General features: G+C 38.3%; 1 protein-coding gene across 9 annotated transcripts in view; it reads left to right on the top strand.

Annotated features, from left to right (window-relative positions):
• SFMBT1 (Scm like with four mbt domains 1) overlaps window positions 1-12,039 on the top strand; it is a 154,044-nt gene that overhangs the window by 86,678 nt on the left and 55,327 nt on the right. For all 9 annotated transcript variants that reach the window (XM_053600868.1, XM_053600866.1, XM_053600862.1 and 6 more), the window contains one exon: window positions 3,410-3,504. In XM_053600868.1, the coding sequence (XP_053456843.1) occupies window positions 3,410-3,504 (95 nt within the window). The remainder of the gene's footprint in view (window positions 1-3,409; window positions 3,505-12,039) is intronic.

Raw genomic sequence — 12,039 nt, 5'->3', positions numbered from 1 at the left:
GCTTGATACTTTTCTTTTGAGACTTATCAATGTCAGTACTAGCTAGGTCATTCATTTCAACTGCCATGTAGTCGCATTCCATTGAAACATTTCCATAATCCATCTATGGCTTTTAGTCTGATGCTATTACAAACAGCACTGTGGTGAACATCTTTGTGTTCCTGTGAAGTATGGGCTCCTCTAGCGTGTACTTGTTCAACAGCTGTATATTGAGTTTGGGGCCCTTTCACATGAAGTCTTCTCTGCAGTTTCTTAAGTAGGCAATGTTCTGGACAGAGGGATATAACAATGAACAAACCCTGCCCAGTCCCTGCTCTAAGTGAGTTTATGTGAAGTGGGATTATTGGATTATGAAGTACTTGAATCTTTGTTCACTCAGGAAGTATTTATTGCATTTGTATAACAGGTATTTTAAGAGTCTAGGTGATAGGCTTGGCACTTGTGGCTCAAGCAGCTAAGGTGCCAGCCACATACACCTGAGCTGGCAGGTTCGAATCCAGCCTGGGCCCACCAAACAACAATGACGGCTGCAACCAAAAAATAGCCAGATGTTGTGGCAGGCACCTGTAGTCCCAGCTACTTGGGAGGTGGAGGCAGGAGAATCGCTTGAGCCCAGAAGTTGGAAGTTGCTGTGAGCTGTGATGCCATGACACTACCCAGGGTGACAGCTTGAGGCTCTGTCTCCAAAAAAGAAAAAAAGTCTAGGTGATAGAAATACAGAAGTGACCAAAACAAAATTCCTGTTGTCATGGAGATTATGATCTAAAAAGGAAGATAAAAAAATATATGGTATCCTATCAAGTAGAAATGAATACCATGAAGAAAATGAAAACAGGGCCCCATTTAGATAGATACTGATGGACAGCCTTTCTAAAGAAGCAACATTTGAATAGAGACTTAAATGAAATGAAGTGTGATCAATTCTGAGACGAGTTTTTGAGCTGAGGGAACAGCAGATGCAAAGGCTTTTGGGAAGAGCATAAAGAAGAATGACAAGTAGTCACCTGAGTGTGGTGAGCAGTGAGAGTATAGTTGGGGATAAAGTGGAAGGGGAGGCAGCTAGGGGTCAGGTCATGTAGGGCTTACTATCGTCTCCCACAGATTTTAGACTTTAAGTGTGATTGAAAGATGAAAGATACTGGCTTGGCGCCTGTAGCTCAGCGGCTAGGGGGCCAGCCACATACACCAGAGCTGGCGGGTTCGAATCCAGCCCCTGCCTGCCAAACAACAATGGGTGACAAAGTGAGGCTCTGTCTCAAAAAAAAAGAAAGAAAGGTGAAAGATACTGTGTTTAGTCCTTAGACTAAAGGTAGCAGTAGCTATGTCAGTAAGTAATTAGATTTGGGTTTTTTTTTTTTTTTTTTTGCCAGGGCTGGGTTTGAACCCATCACCTCCAGTATATGGGGCCACCGCCCTACTCCTTTGAGCCACAGGTGCCGCCCGATTTGGGATATATTTTAAAGATAGTGCCTACAGAATTCTTTTATGGATTGGATGTAAGGTATCCAACAGAAGGAGGGAAGCAAGGATAATGGCACTTTTTAAAATTTGAGTTAAAATATTGATACTATCTTTTACTCAATTGGAGAGAACTTAGAGTCAAATCGTAAACTTGAGTTTGAAATGCTATTAAGTATCTAAAATGGTTGACATTAGATACTAAATTTCAGTCTGAAGTGATTGTAATAGTTGATGCTCCCCACTGCTTCGCGTGACCCATTTGGTGCCTTTTATGAGTGTGAAGCTGCTATTCTGTTGATTTAATTCTCAGCTTGACTGTTGTTGGTATATAGGAATGATATTGATCTGTGTACATTGATTTTGTATCCTGAGACTCTGCTAAATTTATTTATTAATTCCATGAGTCTCTTGGTGGAATCTTTGGGGCTTTCTAGATATAAGATGACATCATCAGCAAAGAGTGATAGTTTAATCTCTTCTTTCCCCATTTGGATACCCCTGATTTTCTTCTCTAGTCTGATTGCTTTGACCTGGACTTCCAGCACTATGTTGAATAGAAAAGGTGACAGTGGGCAACCTTGTCTAGTTCCAGATCTAAAAGGAATTTTTCCCTATTCAGTATGGTTTATGTACCTATGTTGGCTATAATTTTGAAATATGTTCCATCTATGCCTATTTTGTTAAGAATTCTTATCATAAAAGGATGCTGAATTTTGTCAAATGCTTTCTCTGTACATTTTGAGATCATATGGTCTTTGTTTTTGCTTCTGTTTATGTGGTTACTCACACTTAGAGATTTGCATGTTTTGAACCATCCTTGCATTCTTAGAGTGAAGCCCACTTGGTTATAGTGGATTATTTTTTTGATGTGCTGCTGAATTCGATTTACTAGAGTTTTACTGAGAATTTTTACATCTATATTTGTAAGGAATTTTTGTTGTTGTTGTTGTTGTCTTTTTCCTGGCTTTGGTATTAAGGTGATACTAGCTTCATAGAATGAATCAGGGAGGATTCTTTCCTTCTTGATATTATGAGATAATTTCTGCATTTATGCAGTATAGGTGCCAGTTCTTGTTTGTAGGTCTGATAAAATTTGACTGTAAAACCCTCTGGTCTGGGACTTTTTTTTTCCTGGAAGGCTTTTAATTGCTGCTTAAATTTTGTTACTTGGAATTGGTCTGTTTAGGAGTTCTATTTCTTCTTGATTAAGCCTAGGGAAGTTATGTGTTTTTAAGAATTGGTCCATTTCCTGAATGTTTTCCCCTTTATGTATATAGAAATATTTATAGTACTCATAAACGATGTTTTGTATTTCTGTGGTATCGGGTGTAATATTGCTTTTTAGATTTACGATTGAGCTTATTAGAGTCCTTTTCTGTTTTTGGTTAATCTAGCAAGATGTCTGTCAATTTTTTTTATCTTTTCAAATAACCAACTTTTGTTGAGATTCATTGATAATCAATACACTGAAGGAACCTACCTTTTAAAAAAAAATGAAATTGTTTCATACAAAATCAGTTTAACTTTCTGTGAAGTAAATTCTGTAAGTTTATTAAATTTTATAGGTTTATTAAATTTATGTTTTTATACTTGAGTTTAATTTTTCTTTCTTGTTTTTTTTTTTCTGGAGACAGAGTTTCACTTTGTCGCCCTTGTAGAGTGCTGTGGCATCATAGCTCACAGCAACCTCAAACTCTTGGGCTCAAGTGATTCTCTTGCCTCAGCCTCCCAAGTAGCTGGGACTACAGGCACCCACCACAATGCCTGGCTATTTTTTATAGAGGAGGTCTCACTCTGGCTCAGGTTGGTTTTGAACCTATGAGCTCAGGCAGTCCACCTGCCTCAGCCTCCCAGAGTGCGAGGATTATAGGAGTGAGCCACAACACCTGGCCTACTTGAGTTTAATTGGAATTCACTTCTTTTTGTCTTATTTTGTTTTAAATTCCAGATGCTGGCTCTGGTGTAGAAGAAGTGGAATTAAGCTGGGAAGATTACCTCGAAGAGACAGGGTCCATAGCAGTTCCATATGGGTCTTTTAAACATGTAAGCAATAACTGTAATTTGTTTTACTGGTTATATCCCTTTCTTTTGAATCAATGAACCGCGATTACGGAATTTAGTTATTTTAAATTGGAGCACTTGAAAGAATTTAGGAGCTTTTTCTTTTTCCTTCCACCTGCCAATCTCATTAATGAAACTTGATATATATTCTAAAATTCTTTTTGGTTTTGTATTAACATACGTATATCTTCTGTTATTCAAAGCAGGACTTACCTTGGACTTATCTTTTTGACCATCCATAAATACTCTTTTATTTTTGTCAAAATCTTTCCCCAAATTATTTATTTTCTTGTACTTTATTACATTTACTTTGTTGCATTTGTTGGTTTACTCATTGAAAGTAATTTCAGTAACACTGTGTACTTTCCCTCATATTGAGCAGAAGTGTAAAGATGTCATACATTGGATTATATTAGTGGCTTCTGCAGCCGGTTTTATGTAGTAACAACCCAGCTTAATACTTTATTAATGGACAACATACTTAACTATATGATAACCTAGAATGTAAGGAAATACCCTAAATTTTATTAATATTTTCTGTCTAGACCTAATTTTCCCCCTGTTCCACCCTAAACTTTCTCCTAAAACACAAAATAATTGATTCTTAAACTACTTATTTCATATTTGTCATAGTTGGATTGGGCTGGTATAATAAAGTATGGACTGGATGGCTTAGATGACAAAGTTTTATTTTCTCACAGTTCTGAAGATTAAAAGTCCAAGATCAGAGTGTGTGGTTTGTTTCTGATAAGAGCTCTCTTCCTGGCTTACAGGTGGCTGCCCTATTGCTGTATCCTTACCCAGTAAAGAGACAGAACTCCCTGGAGGTTCTTCTTATAAGGGCACTAATTATGTTGGATTGGGGTGCTACCTTTATGACCTCATTTAGTTTTAATTACCTCTGCTTTGGTCTAAATGTTTATGTCCCACCAAAATTCATATGTTGAAACCTAATCTCCATTGTGGTGGTCTAAAGAGATGGGAACATTGGGGAGCTTATTAGAACTTTGGGTTCTGCCCTCATGAATGGGATTAGTGCCCTAATTAAAGACACAAAAGCAAGACAATGCCATCTTTGTGTAGAAAGTGAGCCATGCACAACTGTGGGTGCCTTGATGTTAGATTTCCCAGGCTCCAGAATTGTCAGTAATAAACTTTTCTGTTCTTCATAAATTATCCAGCCTAAGGTATTTTGCTATAGCAGCCCCCAAAAGGACTAATACAACCTCCATAAAGGGCCTGTCCCCAAATGTAGTCACTGGGGAGGGGAGGTTAGAGTTTGATCATACAGATTCTGGGGTGACACAGTTCAGTCTATAGTATTAATGTAAAGGGCATAGGGCATGTTTTGTTCTAGGATTTGTGAAGACACAAGTGCTCACCCAGTGTTATCTATGGTTTTGTAGGTTAGACCATATTCTTTTTTTTTTTTTTTTTTTTTTGAGACAGAGTGTCACTTTGTTGCCATTGGTAAAGTGGCGTGGCATCACAGCTCACAGCAACCTCAAACTCTTGGGCTTAAGCAATTCTCTTGCCTCACCCTCCCAAGTAGCTCCCAAAATGCCTGGCTGTTTTTTTGTTGCAGTTGTCATTATTGTTTTAGCAGGCCCAGGCTGGTCTTGAACCCACCAGCCTCGGTGTGTGTGGCTGGTGCCCTACTCACTGAGCTACGGGCACTGAGCCTGGACCATATTCTTTTAGCTATTTACTTTATATGCTAAAGAGCCCTGCTATTCTTAGTTTATTCTCATATAAAAACTCAATAATAGGGCAGTACCAATAGTGCGCCGACCCCATATACCAAGGGTGGTGGGTTCGAACCTGGCCCCAGCCAAACTGCAACAACAACAAAAAATATAGCTGGGCGTTGTGGCAGGCACCTGTAGTCCCAGCTACTTAGGAGGCTAAGGCAAGAGAATCGACTAAGCCCAAGAGCTGGAGGTTGCTGTAAGCTGTGATGACACAGTGCTCTACCGACAGCAACAAATTAAGACTCTGTCTCAAAAAACCCAAAAACAATAATAGCAGCCCTTTTCAATTACTTCTTAGTTCATTTGTGTCTCTCTCTTAGGTTTAAAGTGGTGAGAATTATATTAATATATTTCAGATAAGGGTTTTACTTTATATTACATTAGCTAATCTTTTATAATTGTTTTCAATATTCTTTTTTTTAACACAGAAGGCCTAATAGTAGTTATGTAATACCTTTAAATTCTTCTTTCTTTTTTTTTTTTTTTTTGAGACAGAGTCTCACTATGTCACCCTCAGTAGAATGCTGTGGCGTCATAGCTCACAGCAATCTCAAACTCTTGGGCTTAAGCAATTCTCTTGCCTCAGACTCCCAAGTAGCTGGGACTACAGGCACCTGCCACAACGCCCTTATTGTAATTGTCGTTGTTGTTTGGCAGGCCTGGGTTGGGTTCGAACCCGCCAGCTCTGGTGTATATGGCTGGAGCCCTAGCCGCTGAGCTGCAGGTGCCGAGCCTAAATTCTTATTTTTGATATTATTCCTATTCTGATATTATTTACCCAAACTTATTTATTGATGTTAATGTTTAAATGGAGGACAAATTCTCTTACCTAAATTCTGGTTCTAAAAATGTCATTTTAAAGAAAGAAACTTCACCTTTTTCTCTTTGAATGCCAGACAGAAGGAGAATGAAAAACAAATGCGTACTTCTTCATTGTCAAACGTAGGAAATATTTGTAACCTGAATCATAGTGTGTGGTGAAGGGTTTCCAAATATAGTGAAAATCAAGCATGGATGTGGTAGGATGCTGAAATGCCATGCTTGTGGCTAGCAGATCATAGGCAGAGCTGGTAGAATTCACATTTCTAGATCAGTGGACATGAATGTGTAGGCCTCTAGCAAAAGTTTTATAGGATCCAGTTTAGAACACAAGAAGAAGGGAAAAGAGGGCTAGGGCCAGAATTAGAGATAAGTCAATTTATATTTTCTCCCATTCTGAGGGCTGTCTGCTTGCTTTACTTACTGTGTTCTTGGCTGTGCAGAAGCTTTTTAGTTTGATTAGGTCCCAGTAGTGTATTTTGGAAGCTGCTTCAATTGCCTGGCGGGTCCTCCTCATAAAATACTCGCCCAGACCGATTTCTTCAAGGGTTTTCCCTGCACTCTCTTCTAGTATTTTTATAGTCTCATGTCTTAAGTTTAAATCTTTAATCCAGTGAGAGTCTATCCAGTTAATGGTGAAAGGTGTGGGTCCAGTTTCAGTCTTCTGCAGGTTGCCAGCCAGTTCACCCAGCACCATTTGTTAAATAGGGAATCTTTTCCCCCCTGAACGTTTTTAATTGGCTTGAAGGTTTAATAACCAGAATCCACAGAGAACTCAAACGTATAAGCAAGAAAAGAACAAATGATCCCATTGCAGGCTGGGCAAGGGATTTGAAGAGAAACTTCTTTGAAGAAGACAGGTGCACAGCCTACAAACATATGAAAAAATGCTCATCATCCTTAATCATCAGAGAAATGCAAATCAAAACTACTTTGAGATATCATCTAACTCCAGTGAGACTAGCCTATATCACAAAATCCCAAGACCAGAGATGTTGGCGTGGATGTGGAGAAAAGGGAACACTTCTACACTGTTGGTGGGAATGTAAATTAATACATTCCTTTTGGAAAGATATATGGAGAACACTTAGAGATCTAAAAATAGATCTGCCATTCAATCCTGTAATTCCTCTACTACGCATGTAACCAGAAGATCGAAAATCATATCATAACAAAGATATTTGTACCAGAATGTTTATTGCAGCCCTATTCATAATTGCTAAATCATGGAAAAAGCCCAAGTGCCCATCAGTCCACTAATGGATTAATAAATTGTGGTATATGTACACCATGAAATATTATGCAGCCTTAAAGAAAGATGGAGACTTTACCTGTTTCATGTTTACATGGATGGAGCTGGAACATATTCTTCTTAGTAAAGTATCTCAAGAATGGAAGAAAAAGTATCCAATGTACTCAACCCTACTATGAAACTAATTTATGGCTTTCACATGAAAGCTATAACCCAGTTACAACCTAAGAATAGGGGGAAGGGGGAAAGGGAGGGGAGGGAGGAGGTAGGTGGGCAGAGGGAGGGTGATTGGTGAGATTACACCTGCGGTGCATCTTACAAAGGTATATGTGAACTTTAATAAATGTGGAATGTAAATGTCTTAGCACAATAACTAAGAAAATGCCAGGAAGGCTATGTTAACCAGTGTGATGAAAATGTGTCAAACGTCTATGAAACCTAGTGTATGGTGTCCCATGATCACATTAATGTACACAGCTATGATTTAATAAAAAATAAAAAAATAATAAAGCCAATCTATAGGGAGGAATAAAAGAGTAACAACGATTGCCTCATGGTGCATTCTGGTAGAAAGAATAGTACCCACTATGGGAAAGGCAGTTAAGCTGGATGCTGTAGGACAAATGTTTTAGCTTTTAGGTGAAGGAATACAAACTGTATTAATCCCAGGGCAAAGATGAATACCCATTGCAGCCTAGGGAGTAGAACAGAAGAAGAAAACCCCTCTGAGGAGGGGAAAGGGACAGGAATACATGCTTTATTAGTGATTCCCTACAGTTGAGGGAGGGGTAGGATCGCTGAGCTGTTCCCATCCCCGAGACCCAGGACACAGAGCTGAAAATTAAGGCTGAATTCTTCTCTCTACTTGTTTCCCACCATCACCTTAGGAAGTGTTGGGTAACAGTGGACTATTGTGGGGGACACAGAAGCGTGGGGAGAGATGGTCTCTGAGGTATAGTCACAAAGAGAAAACCTAAAACTGAGGGAGAGGCAGCAGACATTGAAAAAAACCCTCTGGCAAATGACCCAACACCCTGATTACTAGACGTTTTTGGAGGAATTTGAAGCCTGTGGTGCACTGTGAATAACCATGGCAACAACAAAACCCTAATGCAGCCCCCTTCCTATCCTGACTGGCTTAACAACTTCTCCCTAGAATGAAAGGCCTCAGAAAAGAAGAAACATACCCCTTTCCAGGCATAAATACTATTTGCCTCGGTCTCCATTGTTCTATACATGGTATCTGGCTTTCAGCTGAAAATTATGAGGCCCGTAAAAGGAACAAGAGAAAAACAGCAAACTGTCAAAGACAAACCAGACTCATATGACCAGATGTTAGAACTATCAGAGAATTTTAAATAACTGATTAATAGGTTAAAGGCTTTAGCAAAATAGGTGGAGAACATACATGAGCAGAAAAGGAATTGCAGCAGAGATGGAAACTCTTAGAAAAAAGTGAAATGGAAATAATAAAAATGAAATACATGATAACAGTTGATGAATACCTTTGACAGGCTCATCAGTAAACTTGACACAGCTGGGGAAAGGATCAGTGAATTTGAGGACAGATCAATAGAAATTGCCCAGATTGAAACCTAAAGAAGAAAAAGAGTGGGAAAACAACAAGACTGAAACAACCAATAGCTGTTGGATAATATCAAAAAGACTAATGTATTGGGCGGTGCCTGTGGCTCAAAGGAGTAGGGCACTGGCCCCATATGCCGGAGGTGATGGGTTCAAACCCAGCCCCAGCCAGAAACAGAAAGAGAAAAAAAAAAAAGACTAATGTATTTGTAATTGGAATCTCAGAAGGAAAGAGAGAATGAGGAAAAAGTATTTGACAAGATGATGACAGGTAATTTTCCAAAGGAAAGAAAGATACCACACCACAGATCCAAGAAGCTCAGAAAATGCAAACAGAATAAATACTAAACAAATAAACAAAACTCACTCACACACATCAGATTCAAACTACTGAAAACTAAAGAGAAAATCTTGAAGGCAGTTAGAGAAAAAGTCACTTTACAGACAAAAGAACAAAGATAATAACTAGAGGAAAATTCTTTTCAGAAAAAATGCAACCCAGTAGACATCAGGGTAAGAGCTCTAAGATTTTGAAAGGAAAAGCCTGTCAACCCAGATTCTACATCCAGCCAAAATTTAATCTGCTTAAAAAAATTAATCTGAAAGTAAAGGAAAACAGATTTTTTTTTTAAGAGCACAGTGCTCTTAGCATATTATTCTGCTTGTTCAAAAAATTATTTTTAGTGATCTCCTTTAAGTGTACAATATACATTTACAACTAATCCAAATAAAAATTAAGAAAATTTATTATCAGGAGACCTGTACTACAAAAAACGAGGAAGGTGATAATCAGAAGAAATGTGGTATTAGACAGAAACTTGATTCTATACAAAGAAATAAAGAATGATAAAAATGGTATAAATACCCCCCAAAAATGGCATAAATGTAGGTAGATATAAAGTTCATTTTTTCTTAATTTTAATGTCTCTAAAAGATAACTTTAGAAGCAAAAAATGGTAGAAATTTATTGTGTATTTATAGCATATGTAACTATAATAGCACATATGATGGCAGGGAGGATTTGAGCATATGTGGTTGTAAGATCTTTAAAAAGCACATGAAATGGTAAAATATTATTGGTGAGTAGACTACCTGAAAGATATATATTGAAATCCCTTCTGCAAGACCAAAAATCACATCATAATGAAGATATTTGTCCCAGAATGTTTATTGCAGCCCAATTCATAATTGTTAAGTCATGGAAAAAGCCCAAGTGCCCATCGATCCACGAATGGATTAATAAATGGTGGTATATGTACACCATGGAATATTATGCAGCCTTAAAGAAAGATGGAGACTTTACCTCTTTCATGTTTACATGGATGGAGCTGGAACATATTCTTCTTAGCAAAGTATCTCAAGAATGGAAGAAAAAGTATCCAATATACTCAGCCCTACTATGAAACTAATTTATGGCTTTCACATGAAAGCTATAACCCAATCATAACCAAAGAATAGGGGGAAGGGGGAAAGAGAGGGGAGGGAGGGGGGAGGTGGGCGGAGGGAAGGATTACACCTGCGGTGCATCTTACAAGGGTACATGTGAAACTTAGTAAATGTAGAATGTAAATGTCTTAACACAATGACTAAGAAAATGCCAGGAAGGCTATGTTAACCAGTGTGATGAAAATGTGTCAAACAGTCTATAAACCCAGTGTATGGTGCCCCATGATCTCATTAATGTACACAGCTGTGATTTAATTAAAAAAAAAAAAAAAAGAAATCCCTTCTGCAACCACTAAATTAAAAAAATTATTATTTTAAAATATGCATAAAATTTACCCTTTTAATTGTAAGTATATTGGTCAATGGCACTAAGTACATCGACAGTGTTATACAACTACCAGCAAAACTTTTCCCATCATTTAGATAGAAACTGTATACATTAAGCAAAAAGTTCATTTCCTTCTTCCCCCAGCCCCTGGTAACTGCTGTTCTACTTTATGCGTACCTTACCTAAGTGGAATGGTACAATATTCCTCCTTTTTTTTTTCTGTTTTATTTTACTCAGCACAATGCTCTTAGCATATTATTCTGCTTGTTCAAAAAATTCTTTTTAGTGATCTCCTTTAAGTGTACAATATACATTTACAACTAATCCAAGTCCTCTTTCAAGTGACACTGTATCACTTGACCGGTAGTACAAATACCTTGTATGAACGTATTTCCGGTTCCTCACTTATCTCCCTTATAACATTGCTATCATTTATTAACTTATAAGCCCATAATTGTCATAAGACATAATCACCATATACTTTATTGTTATTATTTTGAATACACTATCATCTGAAAGTTCAATTAAGAATAGCAAAAATTACAATAACTAAGAAAATGCCGGGAAGGCTATGTTTAAAAAAAAAAAAAAGGCAAAAATTGTCTCAGTGCCCACAGCACAGTGGTTACGGCTCCAGCCACGTGCACCCAGGCTGGCAGGTTTGAACCTGGTCTGGGCCAGCTTAACAACAATGACAACTTCAACAAGAAAATAGCCAGGCATTGTGGTGGAAACCTGTAGTCCCAGCTATTTGGGAGGCTGAGGCAAGAGAATTGCTTAAGCCCAAGAGTGAAGTTGCTGTGATCTGTGATGCCACAGCACTCTACTGAGGGTGACAAAGTGAGACTGTGTCTTAAAAAAAAAAAGAATAGAAAATGAGCTAGGCACAGTGGCATGGGCTTGTAGTCCCACCTACTAAGGGGGTTGAGAGGTTCACCTGAGCCCAGGAGTTTAAGGCCAGCTAAAGACTTTTTCATCCTTTCATCCTTCTTTTATTCTTTCTCTAGTGCTCTTTCTTTATGTAGATCTGAGTTTTCTGACCTTTATCTTTTTCCTTCTTTCTAAAGAATTTCTTTTAATATTTCTTGCAAGGCAGGTCTACTAGTGACAAAAATCTCTTACTTTTTGTTTGTCTGAGGACATTTTTAGTCTCCTTCACTTTATATTTTTCTTTTTTGTGGAGACAGAGGCTCGCTCCGTTTCCCAGGCTGGAGTGCAGTGGCGTGATCATAGCTCATTGCAACCTCAAACTCCTGGGCTCAAGTGATTCTCCTGCCTCAAGCCTCCCTAGTGGCTGGGACTCTATGTATGCACTATTATGGGATCTGGACCTCCTG

Source organism: Nycticebus coucang, chromosome 8, assembly GCF_027406575.1.
Source record: "Nycticebus coucang isolate mNycCou1 chromosome 8, mNycCou1.pri, whole genome shotgun sequence".
Classification (NCBI taxonomy): domain Eukaryota; kingdom Metazoa; phylum Chordata; class Mammalia; order Primates; family Lorisidae; genus Nycticebus; species Nycticebus coucang.
This window is presented reverse-complemented; position numbering and strand designations above follow the sequence as displayed.